Source organism: Amphiura filiformis, chromosome 6 (genome assembly GCF_039555335.1).
Source record: "Amphiura filiformis chromosome 6, Afil_fr2py, whole genome shotgun sequence".
NCBI lineage: Eukaryota > Metazoa > Echinodermata > Ophiuroidea > Amphilepidida > Amphiuridae > Amphiura > Amphiura filiformis.
The window spans coordinates 26647402-26674912 of record NC_092633.1 but is presented as its reverse complement, the minus strand read 5'-3'; the positions used below and the strand labels follow the sequence as shown (position 1 = coordinate 26674912).

The 27511-nt window shown below is 36.4% G+C and overlaps 1 protein-coding gene across 1 annotated transcript in view; it reads right to left on the bottom strand.

The window, feature by feature from the left end:
* The window catches only part of LOC140154439 (DNA damage-regulated autophagy modulator protein 1-like), a gene marked incomplete at its 3' end in the record, with an annotated part of 106068 nt that extends 79648 nt beyond the window's left edge, over nucleotides 1–26420 (bottom strand). Inside the window, exons 1-2 of the mRNA XM_072177005.1 lie at nucleotides 25868–26420; nucleotides 10242–10390 (exon numbers count right to left, since the gene is read on the bottom strand). Coding sequence (XP_072033106.1) covers nucleotides 10242–10390; nucleotides 25868–25915 — 197 coding nt within the window. The remainder of the gene's footprint in view (nucleotides 1–10241; nucleotides 10391–25867) is intronic.
* Between the last annotated feature and the right edge of the window lie 1091 nt (nucleotides 26421–27511).

The window sequence follows — 27511 nt, the reverse complement described above, 5'->3', positions numbered from 1 at the left end:
CTGAATGCCTTGTCTTGTGCCCAGTGATGCCAACGCTGCACCCATGAAGCTAGCTTCATGCTGCATCTAAAGCGCACAATTGGCTACTTGGTGATCCGTGCACCACTACTCAACAAACCAATATGGATACCATCACTTGCCTAAAACTTGGGCTACTTTTGCAAGCGGCAGGCCGCAGCAGTAATTTTAGGGTCCGTTCACAAACATTTGTTAGGGGAGGCCTGATGCAAAAAAATTTCATCGCAAAACTTTTTCGGGCCCACCCCCTTACAGATCTCAAAAATTTCAGGGCCCCCCTTTTTGACATGAAAATTATGGGTCAACCCATTCACCGCAGCCTGGTGAGCCAATTTGGTGCATCTTAGCCCAAACAAATTTTGGCAACACTGCTAGTGCCAAGCCTATAAAAATTTTCAACTATTGAACATCCAAAAAAAGGATAAGAGTTCCTCTTATTTTCCAAACAGTGACCATAATTTTGACATTTGCCTTCTTTATTACTTGTGACCACCTGTATTCAAAACAATTAAACTTGTCACAGACAATTAAACAGTGTAACATGTTCTATGGAAGAGTGGCTTCATGTCAATCATGAGGTCATTTTTCTGATTGTTTTGATACACAAAAGTGACATCTTCAGTACCTTTTGTACATGGACCAGGTTCAACAATATTTTACAGTACATGTAACTTTGAGTTGGTGACATCATTTTGGTATTTGGTAGGTTATATTGTTTTTTTGATGCAACTATTTTGTCAGTTATTTATAACATCTTGAATATTTAAATTTTGAAACATTTTGATATTGTTTGATATATATCAATCACTTTCTTTTATCATTTTCAACATGGCCTTCCATTCAACCATTACTTTTTTCTCATGCACATAGCATGTAATGTGTCTGACCACATGACACATGAATTTCACCATAAAACAAAGAATATATGGCTGGTTTTTCTTCACTAAAATTTCTCAAAAGGGTCAGTCAAACAGAAAAAACAACTGTTTTTCATTCTCTTTTCTTAACTTCATTGATAATGTAGACAATACAATAAATTGAGTGAAAAATCTGTCATCCAGCAATTGAAATCAGAAAATTTTCCCAAAAATTTTAGCGAGATTGCTTTTACAGAATATAACTTAAGAATATAAAGAAAAGTACATTAAAAATCACCTGTGCAATGAATAGCTTACCTATGAAGGTTGAGATAATAAATATAATATGACTGATGCTCACTCATATAGAGCTTTGCAGTGATGTCAGCCCTGAAGTTATTCCTGTGAAGAATAACTTCAGGGCTGACATATCTGCAAGCTTCTATGATGTGAAATATCAGAGAGAATAGAATAATCCAAATAATTAAGATTACCCTTTTCAGTGATGTCAGCCCTGAAGTTATTCCTGTGGAGAACAACTTCCGGGCTGACATAGCTGCAAGGTCAGAGAGAATAGAATAATCCCAAAGAGATTTAAGGTTAGGATTATAGGTAATAGTTGGGGTAACAACCACTATTTTGAGGTTGCTCTGAAATATGATGTGAGTTTCATGCTTACAGAATAATGGTGGCCTGTGTGTATAAACAAGTTTTACCATTACAATGGATTACATTAAGAAATTTTAGGATAAGAGTTACAAGTTGGGGTCAGGGTTGGGGTGCACCAAATGGTTCCAAAAGTCCAGCATCATCTGTGAACTTGAGGGTCAATCATTCCATGAAGTACATGAGACAAAAATGCTAAACCCAAATATATGTGCCTACATAATATCACATGTAACTACAGTTACCGCACAATTTTTCCAGCGCAGTCTGACATATGAAAGCACACAACACTGTCACAGGGCATGAGACTAACAGTGAAACATCTTATCTGTTCCATCTACAGAGTTAATTCCTCAAACATGTCAAATGTGTTCTATAGGGTCGAACTAAATTTTCTGGTTGGCAGATATGAATAGCTATATTAAAAACATTAATGTTTCTGGTTTATGACCAAATTAGCGAGCATGGATACGCATACAAACAATTGAAGTAGAAGCATTGTGTATCGGACTGTAAAATGAGTTTCTGGGGCAAGTTACAGATATGAATCTGTACCTTTAAGATACCGATTCTTTACCGTACATTTCAGAACTGAACAAGTCATTTGAGCCTGAATCAATGCAGAGTTGCAAAACAATGACAAATGGACTGAAACTTACACAAAAAACATTGGTTTTTAATTTTGCCTAATCATTACTTAGATTGGGCCGATGCGCAGCAAATTCCAATGCATGAACTGAGTTTGAAAACAACATCTATTGGAAAGGTTCAGGTGTGTAGCTATAGGGTTTGTGGCAGCCAGTGCAAGGATATAGATTTTGTAGCTCTTCTAGGGGAGCCTGAGCCCCCTTCAGACTCTGGGAGTCACTGAGTAAATTGTGCAAATGATGGGGTAGATGCAAATCACCTATTTCCTAGTACTGGCATATCTTACAAGGTTTTTGACATGAAATTCCAGGGGTAGCACACACAATTTGCTTAACTATTACTAATTTGGTCATAATTTAGGTGAATTTTGGCCTTACACAGGTTCTCATAATGGGCTATTCCAAAAAATAAGTGCACACCCCCTATAGAGGAGTAAATTTTCAATCAAAGAAATGTCCGGATTTCCAAGTCTGCTTTCTGAAAACGACTGGAATGCCAGTTGCCAATGTTACTTGAAAAAGCTTGGAAATCCAATCAAAGGAAGGAAAAATGTTAAAAATGAGCTCTCAAATTGAGGATTTCTGATTTTGAACTATTGTTCTGCCGGATTTTTTTGCCTTTGGGCACTTTAAAAGTCTGGATTTCCAACAGTCACGACTGGACAAAAAGTCCGGATATCCGCACTCCTCTATAGGGGGTGTGCATCTATTTTCTGGAATAGCCCAATGCTGAATAGATAATATGGCCATACAAAATTCAGTAGGTATAGCGCACCCTTCATCAACATGAAGCCCAGAACACATGCATGTCTTCCCCTTAGCTACGCCCCTACAAAGGTCCTCACTAAATTTAATAACAATTATTTCATACTTGAAGGTTTCATTTTCCTTAGTAGTAGCTACCAATTGAGGGTGGATCCCATAGTTTGTCAGAAGTATTAGCTATAGAATAGGCATTATGGCCTATATCTTCAATTATTATTATCTCATAATTCTTTATGGTTATGTAAAACCGCAACAGTTCAGTGTACCATACTTAGTCAAACAAACTCAAGCATGATACATTGGAAATCCCAGGTCTTATCAGATGGAAAAGGGTACCATGCCTTACATGCCCTGGATTCATAGGAGCTGCTGGAATAAACCTCTAGATAACTGAGTTTCATTTGGAAAAATTGTCACATTGAAAAAAAACCCAAGAGTGTATGGACAATGTCTCATAAACAAAACTAGTTTCAATACGGGGTGTAAAAAGGGTAACATTTACAACATTGCATGATGTAGAAAACAAAGGTAACAATATAATGGAACTAGTTTCATTTATAAGACAGACATCCATCTTTTGGCAAAATGGCAAATTCGGAAACAATTTGGTCCACAGTGTTATGTCACTTTTAATAAAAATTCCTTTAAAAAAGGAATGGGGCGCCCAAATTATGTGAGCTTGGACGTGATATGGTGAATTCCATGGCATGGTGTTTAGATTTGGTCCCGGGATTTGGTATCATAATGATTTTTTCTAGGGAAGAGTAGAAGATGATCAAATGCAAGACAAATGTGTTTGATTGGGGAAGGTGTATCACAGGACCGTTTTGGATGAAATAAATTGAATCGGAATGAAGCTGTCGTGTCAATTTGCGATTATGTGGGGTGGGGGAGTTCAATTTTGGGGCATATTGTAGTGATGATATTGCTTTGGATATTGAATATTGTTGAATTTCGTTATGCAGGGGGGTATATGATGGAAAGTATAGAAGAGGATCTACCCTATGTTGACCAAAAGAAAAGTTTTTATGAATGTATAACGTCTGTGATACATATACATCATAACGTCTGTGATACATATACATCATCTACTTGCTAATACACTGAAAATCTAATAGAGATGAAGGATAAAAGACAATTACAGAACATTCATTCTTCAAAAGTAGCTATATGGGTATACAATGTTTACAAGATAAGAACGTTAATGTTTTGTACATGAACGTAACATCTTTGATACATAGTTGTTAACACACTGAAAATCTGACTAGAGATTTACAATTTGATGATATCCAAAAGAATACTTAACTAACTTAGCATTGAAGAATTAAAATAATTACAGAACTTTCATTTGTTAACATACACGTAGCAATGATTAACAATGTTGAAAATACAAACGTAACGTTTTGTTCATAAACATAACATCCTCGACACGTCTAGGATCCGCATAATTTGTTGATTAATGTCATAAACAGTCACAAAAGATTTATGGTCTGATCATTTTATCATTTTAAGGGGACCCGATATTGCATTTGGAAGAACCAGGCTTTTCAATTACTATCAAAACTGCTGGGTACCAAACTTTTGATACAGCTTGTATAGTAATTTGTTCTAATTTCCATGCAAAAGGAGCCAGTTGTTTCATCCTTAAAACAAATAGGCTACACCATAATTTCCAATTACCCCATGCAGATAGATAAGACCTTGGTAAGATAAGCGTGTTAATTGTTATGTCACTATCACTATCTTGATCTTGATAAGATGCCTGACTTTGAAACTTTGGGTACAAAAACTCATACTCTGCAAGTTAGGTCAAATTTTGCACTATGATTGTTTATTTGAGCTTATTGGACTATGCCATTCAGATTAGGCTATTGTAATCCAAAGTGTTGGTCACCGTCTATCGGGTTCTAAGAGGCGGTAAACTGGTTACAAAGGTCAAAGTGGTTACAAAGGTCAAAGGTCTCGATTTATTTGGTGTTTTTACAAATCCATTAATTTTGTCTTTTAAACAAAGAATATCACGCACACCATTTTATCCTGTGCATAACAGAAAACAATAATAAAATAAAATCCAAGCATATTGTGGATTTATTTCTGAGCAAGGGCATAATTTTAGCAAAATAGCACAACAATTGCGGAGTAAATCTAGTAAGACTGAAATTAGAAGCTACTCACAAGTACATGCCAATATTGTGGGACGCCTCCGTAGAGGGCGCCCCAAAAAGTTTGAGATTTTGTTCAGACATAGTGTCACTGTGCTGGCTCACACATTTCAGACATTTTTCCCAAGATACATTTTATGTTTAATGTTTAAGGATGAGTTCCGCTGGAACACTGTTACTTATGCAGCTTAAAGGTAGCCTTATCTGCAATTGTCAAAGCACTTTTTATTAGTTTATCATACATTATTCTCTGCCAAAATGTCTGCTTGTTAAGTAATAGTAAACACATTTTGAAAGAAAACATAAAAAAGAAAGACAGACAAAAGAATACCAATAAAAGGGAGCTTCTTCCAACTATCACAAATTCAGTAATAGAATTTTAGAATGATAGTCAAATTTTTCAAAACAGAAAAGTTCTTTTGTCTGGAAGTTAAGTATCCTTAATTAAATTTTTTAATTTTTAGGATAGAATGATGGACATTTTGGCTACAATTTGTTCAAATTGTATTTAAAAAAAGATAAAAAGTTACTTTGTCAGAAAAAGATACTTAATCCTCCAAAAAGATGCAGAAGAGCATATCCTCATAATTACTGGGTACAAGCTATGAATCCAATCTAAATTGATAAAAGAGCTATTTAGAAAGCACATGGCATGAAATCTTTGAATTGCAGGCACCTTTGATCGTTATCCTTGACGATAAACGTTAGTAGTTCATTGTCGCTATGCACGACAGAATTCTTTAGAATTTATCTATCTATTTCAATCTCATCCTAGTCATGAAATTCATCACCATGGATCATTAACTTCTTGTGAAGTTAACCAGCCTCTGAACGACTCGATAAGCAACGACAATCGCTCACATTTTCGGCACCAGGTATAATGTCGTGTGTAGGCTATGTTTGTGGAAGGAAATGACTTGTTTGTTAGCACTGATATCATTTGATTGAATAATTGAAGTGATTTAACTGTTTGATTGTCTATAATTTGTAGTTTTCAAAAAGGTGTTCAGCTTTGATAAGTTAGCTGACGACTACTGGTTTTACATATCAGATATGACAGGGAAATTGATATTGTGGTTTCTGTTTAATGACAGTCAATTGAAAATCACAACGGAATTGCTTTGAATTTGATTAGTTGCAATTTGTTACTTTGTAATTATCTTTAAATTGTCTACTTGCTTTCCTGTGTAATTTACACTTTAAAGGCATATTCTACAATTGGATATGAATAATGATGACAAAAAGATGCCACACACAAAATTGATGGTATATTCTAGAAGAGGTTGACATTTTCTCTACAGGATTGATGTGAGGGAAAAATACAATTCATTTTTTGTTTGTTTGCTCACACATTTGCCCCAATATTTTGAGCCAAGGGGAAATAAAGCAATAGTTTTAAGATGTGAAGGGAGTGTCTGCAATAAGAGCAGTAGCAAAATGCTACACAATTTTCATCATTTGCTACATAATTTTGGAATGGGTAGCAATTTTGTACCATTCATAAGCATTTTGCTACACAAATAGAATTGCTTAATGCGGACCCTGTGTAAAGGTACAAACTGTATATCTTTGAAGATAATGTACTAGTATCAGAAATTGGAGTGGAAAACATGGTTTTCTTTTAGGTTTTTTTTTAAATTTCAGAGTTTTAGCCTGGAGCAAAAGCTCAGGCTCCTGAAGCTTTGAAATGTGCTATTTTTATAAGAAGTTTACAACAGCTCACTTTTTAAGTTGTTTTTAAATTAAAGTTAAAAATTGTAATGTGTCAAAACATATGTACTGAATGCATTTGCAAAAAGTACTGTGTGATTTTATACAATATTATTTATTTACCTGAAACAAACGCTGAAACTTTGACAAAATAATGCAAACAACTTTTTCTTTAGTGTTTCTCCACCCGAAAGAAATATGTCACATTGAGCGTATTCACCGACACAACAAAGGAAAAATTACTGAACTTTTGGACGTAAACAATGTCTATTCATAATGGATCATTGTGTTGACAAATGCCACTCAATAAAGTTAAGGTCCCAGGTAACATACAAACCAACTAAATTAGTCAAACAAACTGATCAAACACTGGTTAAGTCAAGTACACACATACCTATTACAAATAAATTACCACAATTCTCTGCAACGATGTTATCGCATTTTAATGCGTGTAAACATTAGTCTCGCATTCCAGGCTGACAAATTTCCTGCATGATTTGCGTGTGTACGATGACTATTTTCTACTATTGTTTGATTGATTTGGACAAATTCACATGTAGATTTACTAAAGATAAAATGTGACTGAACTGAACTTGACTTTGATGATAATGATTGTTATCTCCTGTATACCACATGGCATCTATTAAACCTTAATGACCCACTCACTGCACTCTTTGACGCTAGGATCCACAACATGCTCATCTATCAGGGCAAAGTTCTTTATCCCCAATACATTACACATTCATTGAATGATCTTTGAAAATTTGGGTACAAAAACTCATACTTTGCAACTTGAGATAAAATTTTGCACTATAATTGTTTAATTGAGTTTATTGAACTATGCCATTGGGATGAGGCCATTGAGGTCCATAGTGTGAACATACTAGTAATACTGATACAGATGTGACTGCAACTTATCAATTTTCAATGAAAATAAACTAAATATTCATACATGTAAATATACATGAGATAACAGTCAAATGAAAACAATACATTTCTGACTCATTATGCCAATGCCATCAATGCCTTAATTTATCAACTTTCAAAGAAACTAGAACCAAATATACAAAGATTACAGTCGAATCAAAACAATATATTTCTGACTCCATGTGCATGCCATCAATGCCACAATTTATCAACTTTCAAAGAAAATATAACTATACAAAGATTACAGTCCAATCAAGACAACACATTTCTGACTCCAGCCTGCATGCCACCAATGCCACAATTTATCAACTTTTGAAGAACATTATAACCATATTCATACATGTAGGCCGCACAGATAACAGTCAAATGAAAATAATACATGTCTGACTCTAGTTTGCATGCCACCAATACCTTATTTTATCAACTTTCAAAGCAAATTTAACCACTTTCAATATACACTAATTATCAAAATGATGCGCGGCTTCAGCTTCACAAATAAATCAAATATATGACCCATCTGATATCCGCTTTTTAAAAAGATACGAAATACATATTTTTATTTGTACATAGGGTCCAGTCATATAGTGAATCAATAAAAAAAAATCATGTCAAAAAAAGTATATACTTTTCATAACTTCATAAAAAATTATGAATCGTACTGCAATTTTTATTCACTGAGTAAATTTTGCACATAATATATAGACCTACACCCAGGTGGTATGTATCAGAATCACAAATGCTGAATAATATTTATGAGTATTACCACTTGATTGTTTAATGAATTAACCCCAACACACCCTTAAGGGACGCACCATTAGATTCTCAGGGTGGGGGTAGGAAGTTTTCAACAAAAAAAAACTTCACCCACTACATGAGCAAAAAAAACAAACTTTCCCCACCAACACTAAAAAAAAAAAAAAAACCTTCCCCCACCTAACTGTGTATAATGCATGAAATTAAAAAAAAAAAAATTCTTCCCCCGACCCGGAAAAAAAAAAAAAAATTCTTCCCCCGACCCTAACTTCCTACCCCCCCTGAGTATCAAATGGTGCGTCCCTAAATAGCAGACAACAAATGGCTCCCTCCCTACTTCTATAAACAATAAACCAATCTGGGGTAGCCTTATTGAACCCTACACTGCAATTTAACCACCCATTTCCTAGTATTCAGCAACTTTCACTATGGACCACAATGGCCTCATCCCAATGGCATAGTTCAATAACCTCAATTAAACAATCATAGTGAAAAATTTGACCTTAAGTTGTGGAGTATGAGTTTTTGTACCCATATTTTCACAGGTCGTTCAATGAATGTACAAATGTATTGGGGTGAAAGAATTGTGCCCTGATAGATGAGCATGTTTTGGATCCTATAGCGTTTGATTTCACCCTAAATATTAGTCTGTGTCACAGTCTGAGAAACTGATGAAAACTGTATGCACTCTGTATTAGAGAATGGGTATTGGTACAGCACTTTGTGGCTCCCTATCATCGCATCCCCCGTAACGATCGTGAGTGGTCTTTGACAAAGACTACATAAATGTAGACACCAGCAGATGTGATATTGCACATTTTTAATATTTCTATTTTTATTTACGCACCAAGCCAACCAGTTAGTAGCACCCTTGTTCTTTCCTTGATTGCTTTATTATGTTTTCCTCGCCGCTCTACTTATTTTTGACCTTTTTTATTTATCGTTGAAGATGAAAAGTGGTGTAATTGTTTATGGACCCCAAACATGATACAAATAATTCCCACACAGATCAAAAGATACCGATGAGTACCATGAAATTTAGATTTTATCTCTGTGTTATCTGTCATTATCATGGTTATGTTGTCGGACAGACGGCAATGGCAAATTGTCTGTCTGCATGGCCAGGTGTGTCATCGTCAGGTAGTAATGAATTGTTTCAAAAATTAACCTCAATATACATGATAACATGAGAGATAAGCTTTAAATTCCATGAGAGGCAGGACTATGGGAAGAGGCAGACTGGGCCATGAAAACTGCTTGTTTGGAGAAACAATGGACAGAACACATTAAAATTAATGTAAAATCAGCCTTTTCGAATCTGATTTCAACACCAAGCAGGAAAACTTCTCTAAGACCAGACATGGAACTACCAGCTTGGTTATGATGCCGCATTGTAAATATTGTTTACCTGATTTCGAATTGTGAATACATGAGGTCCATGTTTTTAAGATGAGCATGATGTTTTTCTTTGATAGCCCCAGCATATCAACTAACAACCTCATCATCGTGGCATTGCTGCAATAAAATGTGCTCAGTAAAAGTGAAAAATGATCCCACCCTGGCCCTATTGAAGTGAAAATGGTGTCCCATTGAAAATTGCCGAAAAACGTCCAGTATGGCCTCATTCAGGTTTGGTGAACCCTTACCCCCACAGAATGACCTGCGCTACGCTACTGACTGACAACATTTGATCTGAGACAAACTGATGTTAGGAAGACCAACATGATTATACTTACGTGATAAGAATAGTTAAGAGGCCAAAAGTGGATGTACATATAGGTAGCCATGCTATGCCTAGATGATATGGACGTCTTTTATGAGGTTTCTTATCCTGTGTTTCCTTCTCATTGGTGTGTCGTCTGCATGCACAGCATGCTGATGACATCTGAAAAATAATAAAAATATATTATTAATATTTTATATAGTGAAGTCATATTTTAATATTTCTAAATCAAAAGCAATTAAATATTTTAAAATACGGTTTTTAAGAGCTATCAGGAAATTGAAACTTATAATGTTCTATTGGCAAATTTGAAACTAGCGAGTGGATATAATTCATCCATACATGACAGTACTGAACTCATCAAGGTACTCTGATCTCTTTTAATCTTTTATCTTTTAAAGTCACTCCATGTTCCATTACACTTTCCACTGAGCCTGATGGTAAAGGCTATGATCGTTTTTAAAATAATTCTGTAATAACTTGCAAAATTTGTAAAAGACCTGTTAAACTTTTTTTATCCATTTATTGCACATAATGATTGATCCATCCATTAGATTTGGTCAATTCCTATTCTGTCCATGTCAGTGTCACTTCACTGATGCAATATATCTGCGAAAACATAAAAAAGTTAGGCCTATTTGTGAAAAATGTGTTGACTTTTATCTACCTTTACCTGTTTACCTAAAAAATATTACAAGAAGTCATAAAATAAAATTAAATAATGATTATTTATGATTCAACTCTATATTAGTATGCAAGAACTTTTTACAGCGATAGCGCATCTCTGGTATTTCAATACTTGGAATGCATCTATTACTCAGCATGGTTTAATATGCTCAAATGATAAATGCTATCTTATGAAGATAGCAATTATGATAATGGCAATCCAAACAAGTGGTCACTAACTGTTGTTTATTTGTTTTCAACTTCCATGAACCTGCCTTAGTAAACAAAGCCTTAGCAATTGTTATGAGACAATACAAACCATTTTAACTGTTAACCACTATGCACTTCAATCTACTTGAGTCTACAACAGCTACTTGGACACTAAGTATTATGAAGTCTCAATTGATTCAAACCTATACTCATAAATATGTTAGGTCCTACTTAAGCTCACTTTAGTTATACAATACCTGGGGGATCATGTTCAAAGTGAATAGAACCTGAAAACTTTGTGTTGGAGCAAAGATATGAGTGTAATGATGCAAACATTTAAAGTGTGTGTGTTTTAATCAACAGGGGTGTGCTTGCATACCATACATTCATCAGAAGGAAAGTAAATTGTAAGGCCAAGTAAAAAAAAGAAAAGATGTGTTTAGCATCCAGCTTTTTTTTAAAGAGTAGGGTGGATACTTGGCCCACCCTATCTCCAGAGTATCTAGACTTATAGAATGCAATTGCTGATACAGTAATATTAATTTGGTGAAGATGTCATCATCCCGGGTCATAATAAATATTTGGTTGAAATTTTCAGGTGATCCCAGAACTTGGAAAAAGAAAACTTAAAACTAAATTTTTATTGAAATACTTGCATAAGCAGATAAGAGTCTTACTCCTAATCCAACATGACAACCTCATCAACTATTCATCCCCAAATTTATGTATTCCTCTTTTAGATGCATAAACTTTTCTTTTGAATAATGTGTTGAATAATGTGTGCAAACATAAAAAGGAATACAAATGGTCATAAAGAATACCACCCATGCCAAAAAGCTTAATCTAATTCCTATTAACACCATCTCAAAGGCACCTTCAAGTGCTCCATAATGGTATTTATTTTTTAACTTGAACACTACTTGAATTATCCCTAACATGTTTCACTTTATAGATCCAAATATTTGACCAGGACATGAAAGTATTCACTTGCCCGTGAAATTCTCTCTTCAGTTCTTTATTATTTTGGGCTCCCCTTTATTAGGATTTAATCAAAGAGAAATGTATCAATTTTATTTGATATAGGGCCTAATAAAATAAATTATGCAAATTTGATTTGAATTTCTACATACCATTATACATCTTTCAAGTATTTCTTTCATCATAAATATTGGTATTTTCTTTATTATCAACAATAAAATGAGGAATGAAGTGTTGGGGTCTTTCACTAGGCAGTTGTAGTTCAAATTTACTGTGAAGTTTTCTATGAAAGGGAATCTTGTCCATGAATTCTTTCTCTCTTTATTACTCCAAGAATCATCCTTGATTTGCCTTTCTGAATCTTATCTCCTCTGGCTGCACTGTACAGACCTACAATCTTGGAAATAAAGTCTTGGAACACTTGCTGGTAAATAACGGAAAACTGTCACCCCCTTTCCCCGTGCAATGTTGAGAAATGCCAATGTCTTCAGCGGCTTCCCAATGTCCCCAACATTGATTGACGGGGAGGGGGAAGGGTAAATCATTGTTATAGATGCAATGTTTGTTCCCAAGCACAATATACGTCATTTCCATGATCATAAGATATTCTGCACAGAATTACGGGAGAGTTTGTCAAGCGTTCCAAGTACTTTTTCCAAGATTGTAGTTTAATTTTTTTATGATAGAACTCAATTGATTTGATTTATGAGTGGATTGAATTAATAATTTTTAGGCCTATTTTCCAAAGCCATTTACAGATCTCTTATCGAAAGTCTTGACTAAAACTTTTGCCCAGTTTCATCTCATTCAAATATTTGAATTGAGCATGGTTTGGTGGCCAATTAGGTCTGCTTCTGTTGGACATAGTTGTTTTTTTCTACTCTTTTGATAAATTTTCTTTCTATTATGTATAAGTTTCTCAATCCTATTATTTATTCTTTAGGATCAACATTCCTGATATTGTGTATCTAAATATTAAGATTGATTTAAATGTCAGTTCCGGTTTTTGGTTTAGATAACAAGAAATTATATGAAAAGTAACTAAAAGGGATGTAAAAGTTGCCCTGTCTATAATTGAAAGCTCTAAGTTCTCAATCTTGACCCTTCTATTTTTGCAAGTTGTAATTTCATTCATATTTTCTAGGCCTATAGGCCCAGATCTATTATATTTTATAATACTTCTTCCTTTATAATTATTTTCATTGAATTTGATTCCCATTAATTTCCTTCTTAATTTTAAATAGAAAAGTCACTCTTATTTGCTTTTGTTCTTTTCATTTGTCTTATTGTGTTTGATGAATAGGATTTGACGACCATTCATTCTGCTTTTGCAGTTATTGATTACTATTTTCTTGTCTTCTGTCTTTTTCCACAAACTTATTGCATATTTTGCTTTGTCTCTTGTGTTTACTTGAATTTTGCAATTAAATTTTGATGATCGTTTAGTTTGGCTGGCATAGACATTCATTGTGTAACTTTTTCTCCAGTTCACTTCTTTTCAATAGGTTGATTAATATAATGGTTTTTCTCTTAATTTTTCTATTTTCAATATGTATAATGCACCTGGCAAGTTTATAATAATAATTGAATATGAGAAAATATGGAACTTTTTAGCCAATCTGATGGGTGCAAAAGATCTGATTTAAGGAATAGGTACACATGCACATCCTATTATTAATTGAGGATTCAGAATTTCAGAATTTTAACCCATCAATCATGCAGCAAGACTGGGAATGCTTTTTTTATAATGAAATTTGGGAGCAAATATTTAAAGCAAAAGAGGATTCTTTTGAATCCAAATTGAAACATGATTGAATTTCCAATTATTTTAAAGAACAAATTATTTAGGCTGCACATATGAAATCAATTTTTTGTTCTGGGTCTCTCCGCCTCAATATCTTAAATTATTCATATGTTGTTGTTTTTTAGATTTTTCAAAAAATGCAAGACTTAGGAATGCTTCACTTTATACAGATAATAATTTTTTTATTTAATAGAGAACAAGGATCATTTTCAAGTATTTTTGTGGCAACTAGGGGTTTATCTCTCACAATCTCACATTTGAAAAAAAAGAAAGAAAAAGGGGCCTCCCCATTTTCCTTAAACACTGTAGGAAAAAACCCAAAACTACTAAAGAAGCTAATTTTACATTGGGAAAAAAGCACCTCACTCCCTCATCAATTAATGAAAATCTTTCAGATGATAACCAAAAAATTAATTTTACATGGCCGTAAACTGATTTTTTTTTCTATTTTTTGGGGCAGTTAGCTTGAAATTATTTTTGCTTGGTGCAATGGGGGTCATTTGCTAAAACAAAGGTCTATAATGCTAATCATACCCCTGTACTATGTACCATTTTATGATGAACTTCCTGATTATAATTTGAGACCACCAAGATTTTATCCCTCAGGTGAAAGTTTAAGTACTTCCAGGTTCCCCTTCTCAGAGATCAGTTCCCCAGACCAACATGCAAGCTTACTCCAGCTTTGGAGGGCAGGTCTGCTGGCCATGCCATGCATTCACCCAGACACAATCTCCTTTGCCCCCTACCTCCCAGGGACCAATAGTGCACCTTGAATTCCTATACACTGTGACCCTGTGACACAACACAGGTAAAACTGGACACAAAAATCATGGCATTGTCGCAATACTTTGACATGCTTTTGAAGAAAAAGAGTGAATTTATGGATCGGCTGGTTCAGAGACGGTGAACTTGTTTGCCATCCATGTACAGGGAAGCCTGAAGCAAGTTTTGGCCCATTTAGATACCTGTGGTAACTTGGGGCTATTGAGACTAGTGCTAGACCACAGATTATGGAACGACACTGTGGCTACTCAGTACTTCCCTATTTGTCTGCATGTGGTTATGTGAAAAATTATTAAGTGTGTGTGTGTGGTTGTGGGGTGGGTTTTATGGGGGAGTTTGTGTTTGGTATACTGCGGAATGTGGACATGTTGCCTATGGGGTTCCAGTGTTCCACACTAAGTTAGGGCCTATAGGGTGCATGAACGAAGCGTACACAAATGAGACTTAACACGTAAGATGAGCAATGCTGCCAAATCTGTACGTTGTACCTGTGTGTTTCCACTTTTTGCAGCAATTCAGCGCTAAATGTGTTGATTTTTCCCCCTTATTCACTTTTCCCTCATGCCTTCCACCAAAAAAAAATTCTGATGCCACCACTGCATTTGCCCCATCACTGCATTACCCTGGTGTAAATATCTTCCCTTCAATATTCCACTCACTACCATCCATATACATGCTCAACTGTAAGTACAATGTCCTTTGACCCCAATATGCTTGTTCATTCATAAAAATGACCTTTGGATTTGCTGGGTATAAAAACACCACTCCAACATGCAGTGGCAGCAGCCCCAGGATTTTTTTTTCTGGGGGGCATTCAGGGGGCAAAGTGAATTTCAGTGAAAATCAACCAATTTTGCGCAAAATTACCGCAAAAATGTGAATTTTTCTTAATTTTGGGTTTTTACTGGGGGCAAGAGTTCTGACTGGGGGGCATTTTCCCCCTCATGCCCCCCTCCCTGGCGGTGCCACCGTCAACATGAGCTCTAATAGTAAGCTGTAATTGCTGAATGGAACCCAATGGCAATTGAACTATATGATGTTGGAAATGAGACCACTTTGATTTTCTCACTAAAATGTGCTAGCAACAACCACCATCACACAACTCCAACAGCTAACCATGTCCTCAAATAAGGTCAAGCACATAGCACTGGTGGTGTCACATTTATATGTTTTATGGATGATTTGTGTAACTTGTTGAATTTTATAACATAGCAGTCCCATGTGGCTGAATGAAAAAGTGTGGCCAAATCATTTAACCCTCTGGTTAGGCTTATCTTGAAGCCCTTGTCCTCCTCAGGTCACATTCCAATGTGCTGGATGGAATTATGACTTCTCTGAGACATGAACTGCATGAAGTGGAGATTTGGTTGGATTTCCATGAATCAAGTATAAGCACAGTGGAATTTTTGATAAAAACAGTAATAATTTGTAACATCCACTTCATTAAGGCCGAATAAAAAATAAAACATGTTTCACGTCCCCTCCCGCTTCCTTTTCGCCAGCCCATACGCGGGAGAAAGGCGCAGGATTGGTTGTTTTAGTAAATTTCCTATACTTAAGGTATAGGGAAATTTGACATTTCGCCACATATATAAATTGTACAAATAGCACAAATAGCTAGAAGTAAATGCAAAAGACAAGGGTTCAAAGGGTTTTAACGTACTGGGCATATAAGCAATTTTGAACTTAGATTATTTTTCTCATATCCTAGTTGCTTCCAATGATCGCTATTTGTGCAATTTGTGCAATTGGTGGAAAGGGCTTTAACGTGCCGACTATATAAGCAATTATGACATTGATAGCCAAGTCCCTTCTAGCCGTCAGCAATTTGTGCAATTTATGCAATTTTGAACTTAGATTATTTTTCTCATATCCTAGTTGCTTCCAATGATCGCTATTTGTGCAATTGGTGGAAAGGGTTTTAACGTGCCGACTATATAAGCAATTATGACATTGATCGCCAAGTCCCTTCTAGCCGTCAGCAATTTGTGCAATTTATGCAATTTTGAACTTAGATTATTTTTCTCATATCCTAGTTGCTTCCAATGATCGCTATTTGTGCAATTTGTGCAATTAGTGGAAAGGGCTTTACGTGCCAACTTTATGAGAAATTATGACATTCGCCAAGTCCCTTCTACTCGTGAGCAATTTGTGCAATTTATGCAATTACCCCCCCTCCCTCTGCAAAAAAAGTCCACTGTTTCAAAAGCGAGACGACCATGATGATGATGATGATGATGATGATGATGATGATGATGATGATGATGATGATGCGATTTGACGGCGATGACGACGACGATGATTACGCTTATTAGCGGAATAAGGGCTAAATCATCCGGAAATTGTGTGTATTAGCACTCCCCAACCAAGCCTAAGCATAATGACAAAATGAATGAAGGTGTCATTTTATTAGCGTTATTGAAATTAGGGGAGCCCCGAAAAATTGAGTGTTACCGTAGTTAGGGCGGTTTTCGGACTTGTTTTTTCTTTCTAAACATCCTCAGACGTATCATTCTTCCTTAAATTTTCTCGGTTTGTAATAAGGCGGTTCTCGAAAGCAATGGGACAGCGCTATTTTGGGAGTCTAATTGCCCTATTAGCAGGAATAAGAGCTAAATCAACCGTGAAATTTTGTTGATGACGATGCCTCGCATGATGAAGACTTGGATGATCATGACCATGATGATGAGGATAAAAGGCGGCGATGCCTGAGATTCAGTATGAATAAATATAATATCATCACACTGCCGACGCAGCTTTTGACTATAATGATGAATTGATGATGCCTAGGATGATGATGACTCCGATATCATCCGGGAAATTTTGTGTATTAGCACTCCCCCAACCAAGCCTATGCATAATGACAAAATGAATGAAGGTGTCATTTTATTAGCGTTATTGAAATTAGGGGAGCCCTGAAAAATTGAGTGTTACCGTAGTTAGGGCAGTTTTCGGACTTGGTTTTTTTCTTTCTAAACATCCTCGTACGTATCATTCTTCCTTAAATTTTCTCGGTTTGTAATAAGGCGGTTCTCGAAAGCAATGGGACAGCGCTATTTTGGGAGTCTAATTACCCTATTAGCAGGAATAAGAGCTAAATCAACCGTGAAATTTTGTTGATGACGATGCCTCGCATGATGAAGACTTGGATGATCATGATGACCATGATGATGAGGATAAAAGGCGGCGATGCCTGAGATTCAGTATGAATAAATATAATATCATCACACTGCCGACGCAGCTTTTGACTATAATGATGAATTGATGATGACTAGGATGATGATGACTCCGATATGATGCCTAGGATGATGATGACTCCGATAATGATGAATATGATGATGATGATGATGATGATGATGATGATGATGTTGACGATGATGATGATAATGATAATGAGTATGATGATGATGATGGAGATGATGATGATGATGATGATGATGATGATGATGATAATGATGATGATTAAGGCAGCCCGAAAAGTTTAGTGTTAGTGTTAGAGGCGGTTTTCGGACTTGTTTTTTCTTTCTAACCATCCTCGTACGTATCATTCTTCCTTAACTTTTCTCGGTTTGTAAATAAGGCGGTTCTTGAAAGCAATGAGACAGGGCTACGGCGATGCCTCGGATTCAGTATGACTCGGATGATGAATTGGATATAATATCATCATGCCTAGGATGATGATGACTCCGATGAATGATGAATATGATGATGATGATGATGATGATGATGATGATGATGATGATGATGATGATGATGATGATGATGATGATATGAAAGCGGTTCTCGAAAGAAATGGCGCAGCGCGAGCCCGGAAAAGTTGAGTGTAACCGTAGTTAGGTGGTTGACGGATTTTTGCTTATAAACATCCTCGTGACGTATCATTCTTCCTTAAATTTTCTTTCCACCAATTGCACAAATTGCACAAATAGCGCTTATTGGAAGCAACTCAGATATTTTCCTCATTGCTTTATAAATTGCATAAATTGCAACACCTGTGGCTATTTTTACAATTTGTAAAAATTGCTTACGTACATGGCTATTTGTGCTATTTGTACAAATTGCACACTTTCTTGCAACTGTATAGGCAATTTGTGCAATTGACTGACATAAATGGCACAAATTGCAACACCTGTGGCTATTTATGCAATTTGTAAAAATTGCTTACATACGTTGCTATTTGTACAAATTGCACACTTTCCTGCAACTGTAGGCTATTCGTGCAATTTACTGACATAAATTCCACAAATTGCAACACCTGTGGCTATTTATGCAATTTGTCCGACATAGATTGCATCAATTGCAACTATCTGTGGCTATTTATGCAATTTGTGAAAATTGCTTAAGCAACTGGCTATTTGTGCAATTTGTGCTATTTATACAAATTGCACACTTTCTTGCAATTGAAGGCTATTTGTGCAATGACCAATCCTGCGCCTTTATGATACGCGGGCTGGTATCTATTTCTGAGATTGGGTTTGTATGCTCAAGAGATTAACTTTATTGGTATTGGTAAGAATTATTTTATTTTACTTTTCGCCAGCCCATACGCGGGCTGGTATCTATTTCTGAGATTGGGTTTGTATGCTCAAGAGATTAACTTTATTGGTATTGGTAAGAATTATTTTATTTTACTTTTTGAGGTGGAATGTTTTAAAATTATTTTTATTCGATTTGTAAGGAAAAGTAAGTATGTTTTGCCGTTTCAACGAATGAAAACGAGTGAGTATTACCAAAGTTATGGTTGAACTAATTATGACTTTAAAAGTTCTAGGTATAGGCCTAAATGTAACAATAATAGTTAATATGTATAGCATCATATGGTCAGCAGAAGAAAATTACATCACCTATGATGTCATATCAGTGTCCTTGACCGGGGTCCTTACTCATTGACCACTGAACAGCGTGATATCATGTTGATAAAAAATCTATAGAATCAAAATCTTCATCATATCACAGATTCTCAACAATCTGTGATCATATGGACCATATTGATGTGAAAGTAGTTATCTATCATATCCTGTGTCGTTTTATGGATAAAAATGACTCAAAATATTATTGATGAAATGGTTGCTATCATAAACATCAGTTTTGTCTTTTCAATGGGAAAAATCCGATGCAAAATAAAGTTTTTAGGGCCTAGCTATAATACAGGCCCGTAGCCAGGGGGGGTTCGAGGGGTTCGATCGAACCCCCTAAAATTTTGACACAAAAAAAGAGAACATGGGAAATATGGTTGAAATGGCAATTTTAGCACAAAAATTGTTATTTTTTTCGCGCTTCGCGCGAATTTTCCCCATTAATTTCAGGATCAGATTAGCTGGACGATTTGAAAATTCCCCCGACACCCAGTTTATGTAGGCCTATGTGGAAAATATAAATGACTTAATTTAATGCTATAAAAAAATACAGAGTAATTATTTGGTTCTTTGTCTCATCTAGATTTCAAAATTATTTGGTGTGTAAAAAAGTAAAAAAAACGATAACCGAGAATAGTTCAGAGATGAAGGGAGAGGAAAATAAGAAAATTGATATTATTTGTGATGAAGTAACGCACCTGATTTGAAACTTTTTCTTGTTTTAACCGCGCTGATTTCCCTCTTTGCTATATCCATATATTCCTGATAATAATGTCAAAATGATGCACCAAATGCCTTAAATTGGGACTTCATTTTTCAAAATTCTTCCAATTCTGAGGGGGCACATCCCCCTCAGACACCCCCTGCGTCTGATGATTTGCAACTTTTTCTTGTTTTAACCGCGCTAATTTGCGTCTTTGCTGTAATATATTGAACCCATGTATTGATAATAATGTAAAAATGGTGCACCAAATGCCTTCAATTGGGACTATATTTTTCAAAATAAATCAAATTGAGGGGGGGGGGCACATCCCCCTAAGCTCAGACACCCCCGGCGCCTGATTTGCAACTTTTTCTTGTTTTAACCGTGCTAATTTGCCTTTTTGCAATAATAAATTGAAACCATATATTTCTGATAATAATGTAAAAATGGTGCACCAAATGTCTTCAATTGGGACTTCATTTTTCAAAATTCTCCCATTTCGGAGGGGGGCACATCCCCCCTCAGACACCCCCCTGCGCCGCGTTTCCGCGGCGCAAGGCCCGCTACGCGCCCATTACTCATCGGTTAATATAACAGAAACCTGCAAAAACGAACCCCCTAACTCCGGGGACTGGCTACGGGCCTGTAATATGGGCATAATTTATGCATGTAGGCCTATAGTATTGAACAATGTACCCCATTTGACATGCACTTATAGATAAATAAATTGTCTTACTTTATTAATTTAATAACTTCTTTATTATAAATAAAATGACACATAACTTATGTGAAGCACTTTCTATCTTTTTTATTTGATTCATAAAATTACATTCAACAAAATGATTGAAGAGAAAACACACTAGAGGCAGACTGTTATAGAATGGAGTAGGTAAGATGCTGCATGTCCATAGCTTCGCAGGAGTTTCCGACTACGACTAGCAATCAACATGATAAGCACATTCAGAAAAACACATTTTAAGAGTGAAGATTGTAGTGAGTAATCAGTCCTTTATAAATGTGCTGGCCACTATCTATTATAATATAGTAGGCTTAAACTATACATTGCTTAATTAATATCAAGTTATTTTAAAATAAAATGTACATGTAAGTTAACTCAAACCGCAGTGTATTTGTGACGGGTATATCGAAAAGCAGTGAAATCGGACATTCCTAAGCGAAGATATTGAGTTCGTAAGTTCTGGTATTACAAAATTGGAAATTGAGATATCGTGGGTAAAAAGCTGAGAAGACAAAAAAACAAAAACAAATAAAACCAAAAAAAAACCAAAAAAAACCCGACCAGAACAATTTGGAATAATGAATTAAATGAATTAAAGAGTTGACATGAGATTTGGAATTAACGTTTTCTGCTGTTTCAGTGTACATGTTCTCGTTGATGGTTTGGTGGACTGTCATGTAACATGGATGTACAAGCGTGATCCTAAAAATGCCTGTCACATTGACCAAAACTAATTACAAGACCTCTTCTACATTGAGGCTGGCTTTCCCTTTTAAAGGGAATTTTTATTTGAGGTTTCTTCAATTTTATTTTTATTTTTTGAAATTCAGTTATAACTTTTTTTTAAAATTGGTCTAGGAAGTTGAGATGCTTTCTACATCCTTGCTAATATACAAGAAACACTTTTATAAGGTTTTGTGATAGTTAGAGGGGGCCTATCTCTCAGAACAATAAATAAAAAGAGGCCTCCTCCTTTTTCCAGGCATTATTGTATATGCTAAAACAGCTCTAATTATGGGTATTTACACCAATTTTGCGATAAAAAATATCAAAAACCCGGACGTGAAACATGTTTTTTATTTTACTTGGCCTAATATAATTATGTTCTTTGAAGGGGTGTCACTTACCACCCAAACAGGTGTGGACAGGATGGGCTGAGGGGTCCCTAAAATTGGGGGAAGGGGGGGGGGTACAATGCATTACAATCCCAGATTACAATGTTTTATTACCAATTTTAACATGCACTTGCTATTGAATATTAAAGGCACCAAGGTGGAGAGATTACAATAACCAAATTTTACCCCATGTCAACATGCAGGTCCAACATGTGCCAGGGTTTGGCAACTCAAAAAAGCTCCACAAAGGTCCCCTTTTCTATTTATTTTTTAATATTAAATATTGATAAAAGTGGGAGAAAATCTGACAGGTTCCATCTAATATTTTTGTGATATGGTGTTCAAAAAGTTTTAAAAGTGCAATTTTATGGGGGGGTTAAGGTGCATGCACTTTTGACAAAAAAATCTGCAAGCACACATTTCATTAATATGTTCTTCTTGTTCTTCCATCATTTGCACTCTTTATACATGTACATCTGAACCTGGCCAAAGATAACAGTCACAGGAGTTAAATAAATTGCACTTATTTATCATGTTTATTGGCCATGATATTGTAGATCAATATGGCAGATGGGGGGTGAGATCAGTGTTGCTGCTACTCTTAAGGTGACATGTGGGGTGAATTAGTGACAGGATTTTTCCCATGGCCATGGCAATGATGTTAATAATGTAGGACTAGCTTAGAGCTAATAGCAAGGACAATGGGAGAAGCAGTCTCTGATGAAGGTCTTTGGGGTCAGAGGTTGGCTGATTCACAGATTATACCTTGAAAGAGACAAAATTTCTATCATCCTTGTCCATTTGGAGATGCATGAAACCTCTGGCAAACCTGAATACTGATGTCCACCAATAGTTTGAAAGGTTCTATAAAGTTGTTCAGTCCAACAACTATCGTAAGTGCAGTAGAATGCAATAGCTGCCATTTGCAACACTTCAATAAATTTTACTTAACTTTTAACCAATAACACTAGAAAAAGCACCTAACTACATGTAAAGGTGATATCTTGGGGTTAGCTTAGTGGCCATCAGGAAAGTGTACAGAACATCAACACTTTACAATGAGCATGATGAGGGGATTGTGCTGCGAACAATAAGTTTTTTACAAAAGGCAGCTATTAAATTCTACTGCACTTACGATAGTGTTGCACTCTGCTAACGATATATTTTCAATAAACTTAACACACCCCACAAAACATGCATAGGACTTGTAAAAAAGTGGCATGAACTTGAAGTGTCAAATGATTTGCCCTGGGTGATTTGGCAAATTTGCAACTCATTTCATTCAGCATGTTCAAATGGAGTAATGCCCAGCAACATTAACTTTTGGTAGCCAAAAATGTTCCCCTAACTCTCAGTTTCCCCTAAATCTCAGTGTGCTGTATATTTCACTTAGAACCATCTTTACAACATAGGGTTGAAAAGAATGCATTAGATGAATATCCGTATACAGGGTGGGTGGTAGGGCATTCATTGTCAGAAATAAGCCAAACTTTTCAAGGCGCTAGGCATCTAGGTCTGAAACCTACAGGGCTCACATCAATTTTTACACAGGGCCCAAACTTGAATTTTAAGATTGATACATGATGTTGGAAGTTCTGATAACAAAAGTAGCCCCAGTGGCGTAGCATGGGTCATCATATTGGGGGGAGGTACTCACCATGATTGGGGAGACACCAGGTCTGATGGGGAGTGGGGGGCACACACAAGCCATTTTCAGCAATCTTCCTATGGGTTTTTCTAAATTTTCAGATCGTTGGGGGGGGGGGGTATGTGCCCCTGTGCCCCTATGATGCTACACCACTGAGTAGCCCCCTCCTCTCCCATAATGAGCCTATATATAGCCAATAATTTAAGAGAACTTGGGCGTTCTGACTGAAGGGTGTGATATGAGTCATTCGGTTATCTTACACAAGGAAGGAGAATGTGAATACTGAACCTACCTCGCCCTATCAAGTTTGTTAGCTGGAACAAATTTCCTTATTAAGGAGGGGTTTGTTTTGAGCATTCAATTATTTTATGTGAGCATGGTATCTTTAGCATTAGTTAATAACCTGTATATGTGTGGCTAGTTTCCTATTATGATCTGATCTTTGTGTGAAGAACTTTGTATGTTAGGCCAAGTAAAAAATAAAACATGTTTCACGTCCGGGTTTCTGAAAAAAAGGAGGAAGAGGGGGCTTTTTATTTTCTATTTTTTATCGCAAAATTGGTGTAAATACCCATACTTAGAGCTGTTTTGGCGTATACAATAATGCCTGGAAAAAGGAGGAGGCCCTTTTTTATTTGTTGTTCTGAGAGTTACACCCCCTCTAATGATCACAAAACCTTCCTAAAATGTGTCTGGTATCTTAACAAGGCTATAGAAAGCATCCCAACTTCCTAGACATATTTTTTGAAAAGTTATAACTGAATTTCAAAAAATAAAAAGATATTTGAGGAAACCTCAAAAAAGGAAGCGGGAGGGGACGTGAAACATGTTTATTTTTTTATTTGGCCTTATAAGGCACCTGTAGGCCTACATAAGCTTACATAATGATATTTGAAACCAGCGAAAGAGAATAAATGATGTTTTCAGATTATATTCTTTATATAGCCCACAAAACAAGGTTCTTCACATATCACAATTTTGTGTGAATCAGCACTAAACATGTTAAAAGGGGCTGTGCAATAATCATGCGTACCCCAGGGTGGTCATTTCTCAAAATGGTCTCAAAATTGCTTGCCCCCCTCCCCTTTGACCTGCCAAAAATGTTTTGCCCCCCCCCCCTATAATTGACCACCCTGGGGTACATGCACCACCCCTTACTATTACACAATGCATTTTTGTGCTTGGCTTGGCAAAGAGTCAAATGTCCCATTGACCAATCAACTTCCAGTTCCATCCTGTGAAAAGTTTTGACATTGAACTTGCTGAGAGAGCTGGAACAGGGCTGGGTAAGGGATGTTTACAATAGGGTGTATGGAAACCCCCTCCCCATGACATCAGTGACGCTTAACAAAGTATGAAGTGTTGCACATGTGATACTGCTGGTACCAAAAACCATCAAGTAGCTTGTACCTCACAGATCCAGCATATCCCCCCCCCACACACACACACCTCAAAAAATGGTAAAGATGAAAAAAAGGAAAACGAAATTGTATTTAAAAAAAGATCTGTGGCGTAATTGCAGAAATCAGTATATTGACACCATTAGGATCTTACTTTATTAAGAATATGCCCTGTAACTTCAAATCCTTGGATCCCCCTCCTGCCTCAACAATTGAAGAGAGGGGATACATGATTACAAGGGAGTGCATGGCCAAAATATAAATGCACATATCATAGGCTGACTTATTATGTCCAATTTTTGGCATGAATGGGGGAGAGCTCCTCCAGGCACATACCCCAATTGTTGGGGAAGGGGGAGCTCCACACCAATGGGGCCAGGGAAGTGCCACTCTGGGGGTACCCAGCATGTATTATCTTTGCTTCTAGCCTGTACAATGAGCTACAATGCATTGCATTGCATGTTGAAAACAAAAATGGGAATCGAGTGCAGTGTTGGTTTTTACTGGGACATGCATGCACTTGGCACAACACGGATTTATTGCTCGCCGTCTGTATGACCGTGCCCGTGGCAAACTGGTGTCAATGTGCTTATCTGCAGACCTGCATGCTTTCAAGTCCATCAACATGATCAATCTGCAAGCATACGCCATACGGACAAGTTCAAAATAGACAATTTTGGAATTTTGATCAGTGTCAAAAGACAAAAGGTCTTACTGTTCAATTATATCGTACTCACCTCGGTTAACTTGATGGTAAATTGCCTTTTTGACTTTTGTGCATCCATTTTGCCACAGTGCACCACTTCGTGGTCCCGTCAACGTTGCGTAAATGGTAAAGGGAGTCTTGGTCACTGCATGCAAAACCCGAACTTGACCTGATGATCTGAGCCACCCAAAGAAGGCTGACGAAGTTGCAACCAACTGGTGTCTTTACGTAACTGCCAGTCTATGATTATGGTAAATGAAATTGGTCTCAACCTTAAACTTCTGACGCCGCCGTTCAGTTTGTTTTTAATTTAATCAGCAAGTGGTTCTGAAGTGGTTCCGTTGATTGATCTCCTGGGATTGATCTATGCTGCTGCTGGCTTTCGTGGTCACGAAAAAATATGATTTCCAATTAAAATTGCGAATCATTCTTCAAATATGGAATCAGTAAAATCAATATTGACTGTTTTGAAGATATCAAAAAGATATCGAACTATACATAATGTAATGTATGGTAAATGTGACACACACAAGAACTGCTATTGAACAAATTTCACGGCAGACTGCGGCATGCAGTCGGGGAAATCAGCTGGGCCACGGAAGGAACTGTTTGATCACAAACGATGATTGAAAACCCAGCTGATTGCCATTGCCTGAATCCTCGTCTCGGTAATCCATGTATTCCTCATAGGTACCTTGAACGGCTGGAATACATGGATTACCCTCGTCTCAGACACCAGGCATGTACCGCAATTACCCCCTCTGTTGTCGACTAACAAGTGAAAGCATTTTCAGGAAAAGTTCTAATTATTGTGCATGCTGAATTGCTCTGGTACAAATTAGGCCTACTCAACAATTAATCGATGACAAAAATATTTAGAAAAAGTCATTTTACTATGCATTCTTTATTTCCGATTTCATTCCATTTAGATGTTTGTCCTTTTCACTTCTTTTCTCTAAATCTAATTCTCTTTTCTTACTCGCCGTTCATTTCCTAGATCCTCTCAGAAGTAACAAGACTGTTCTTTCCCAAAGGTTCTTTCTTGCTCTTTTTCAAGTTTCAGTCACTTTTTTTCTTTTATTTCCTCTTCCATCCTTTCATTTCGAGTTTAAGTCCTTTCCTTTCCTTTCCTTTCCTTTCCTTTCCTTTCCTTTCCTTAGGAGAGGACGGCTTTCCTTTCCTTCGGCTGCAGCTGCTACTTTTCTCCGTTTTTATCTTATGCCCGGTCTCTAAGTTCTTGTCCTTGACTTTTCCTTTCCCACGGCCTGTCTGTCTTTCGTTTCGTTTCCTTAGTTTTTTGGTTTTTGTTTCCATTTATTTTTTCTCCGTTTTTTACTTCCTCTGATATACCCTTCGCTTTTTATCTCTCGATTATAATGATTCTTTTCCTTTTCGTATCTATATAATGTCTTTCAGGATTTCCCTTCCTTTCATTTCGTTTCGTTTCGTTTCCTTGCCTTTTCTTTTCTTGCCTTTCCTTTCCTTTCCTCTCCTTTCCTCTCCTTTCCTTTCCTTTTTTCCCTTTCCTTTCCTCTCTTCTCCTCTCCGTTCCTAGTTTCCTTTCCTTTCCCTTCCTTTCCTTTCCTTTCCTTTCCTTTCCTTTCCTCTCCTCTCCTTTCCTTTCCTTTCCTTTCCTTTCCTTTCCTCTCCTTTCCTTTCCTTTCCTTTCCTTTCC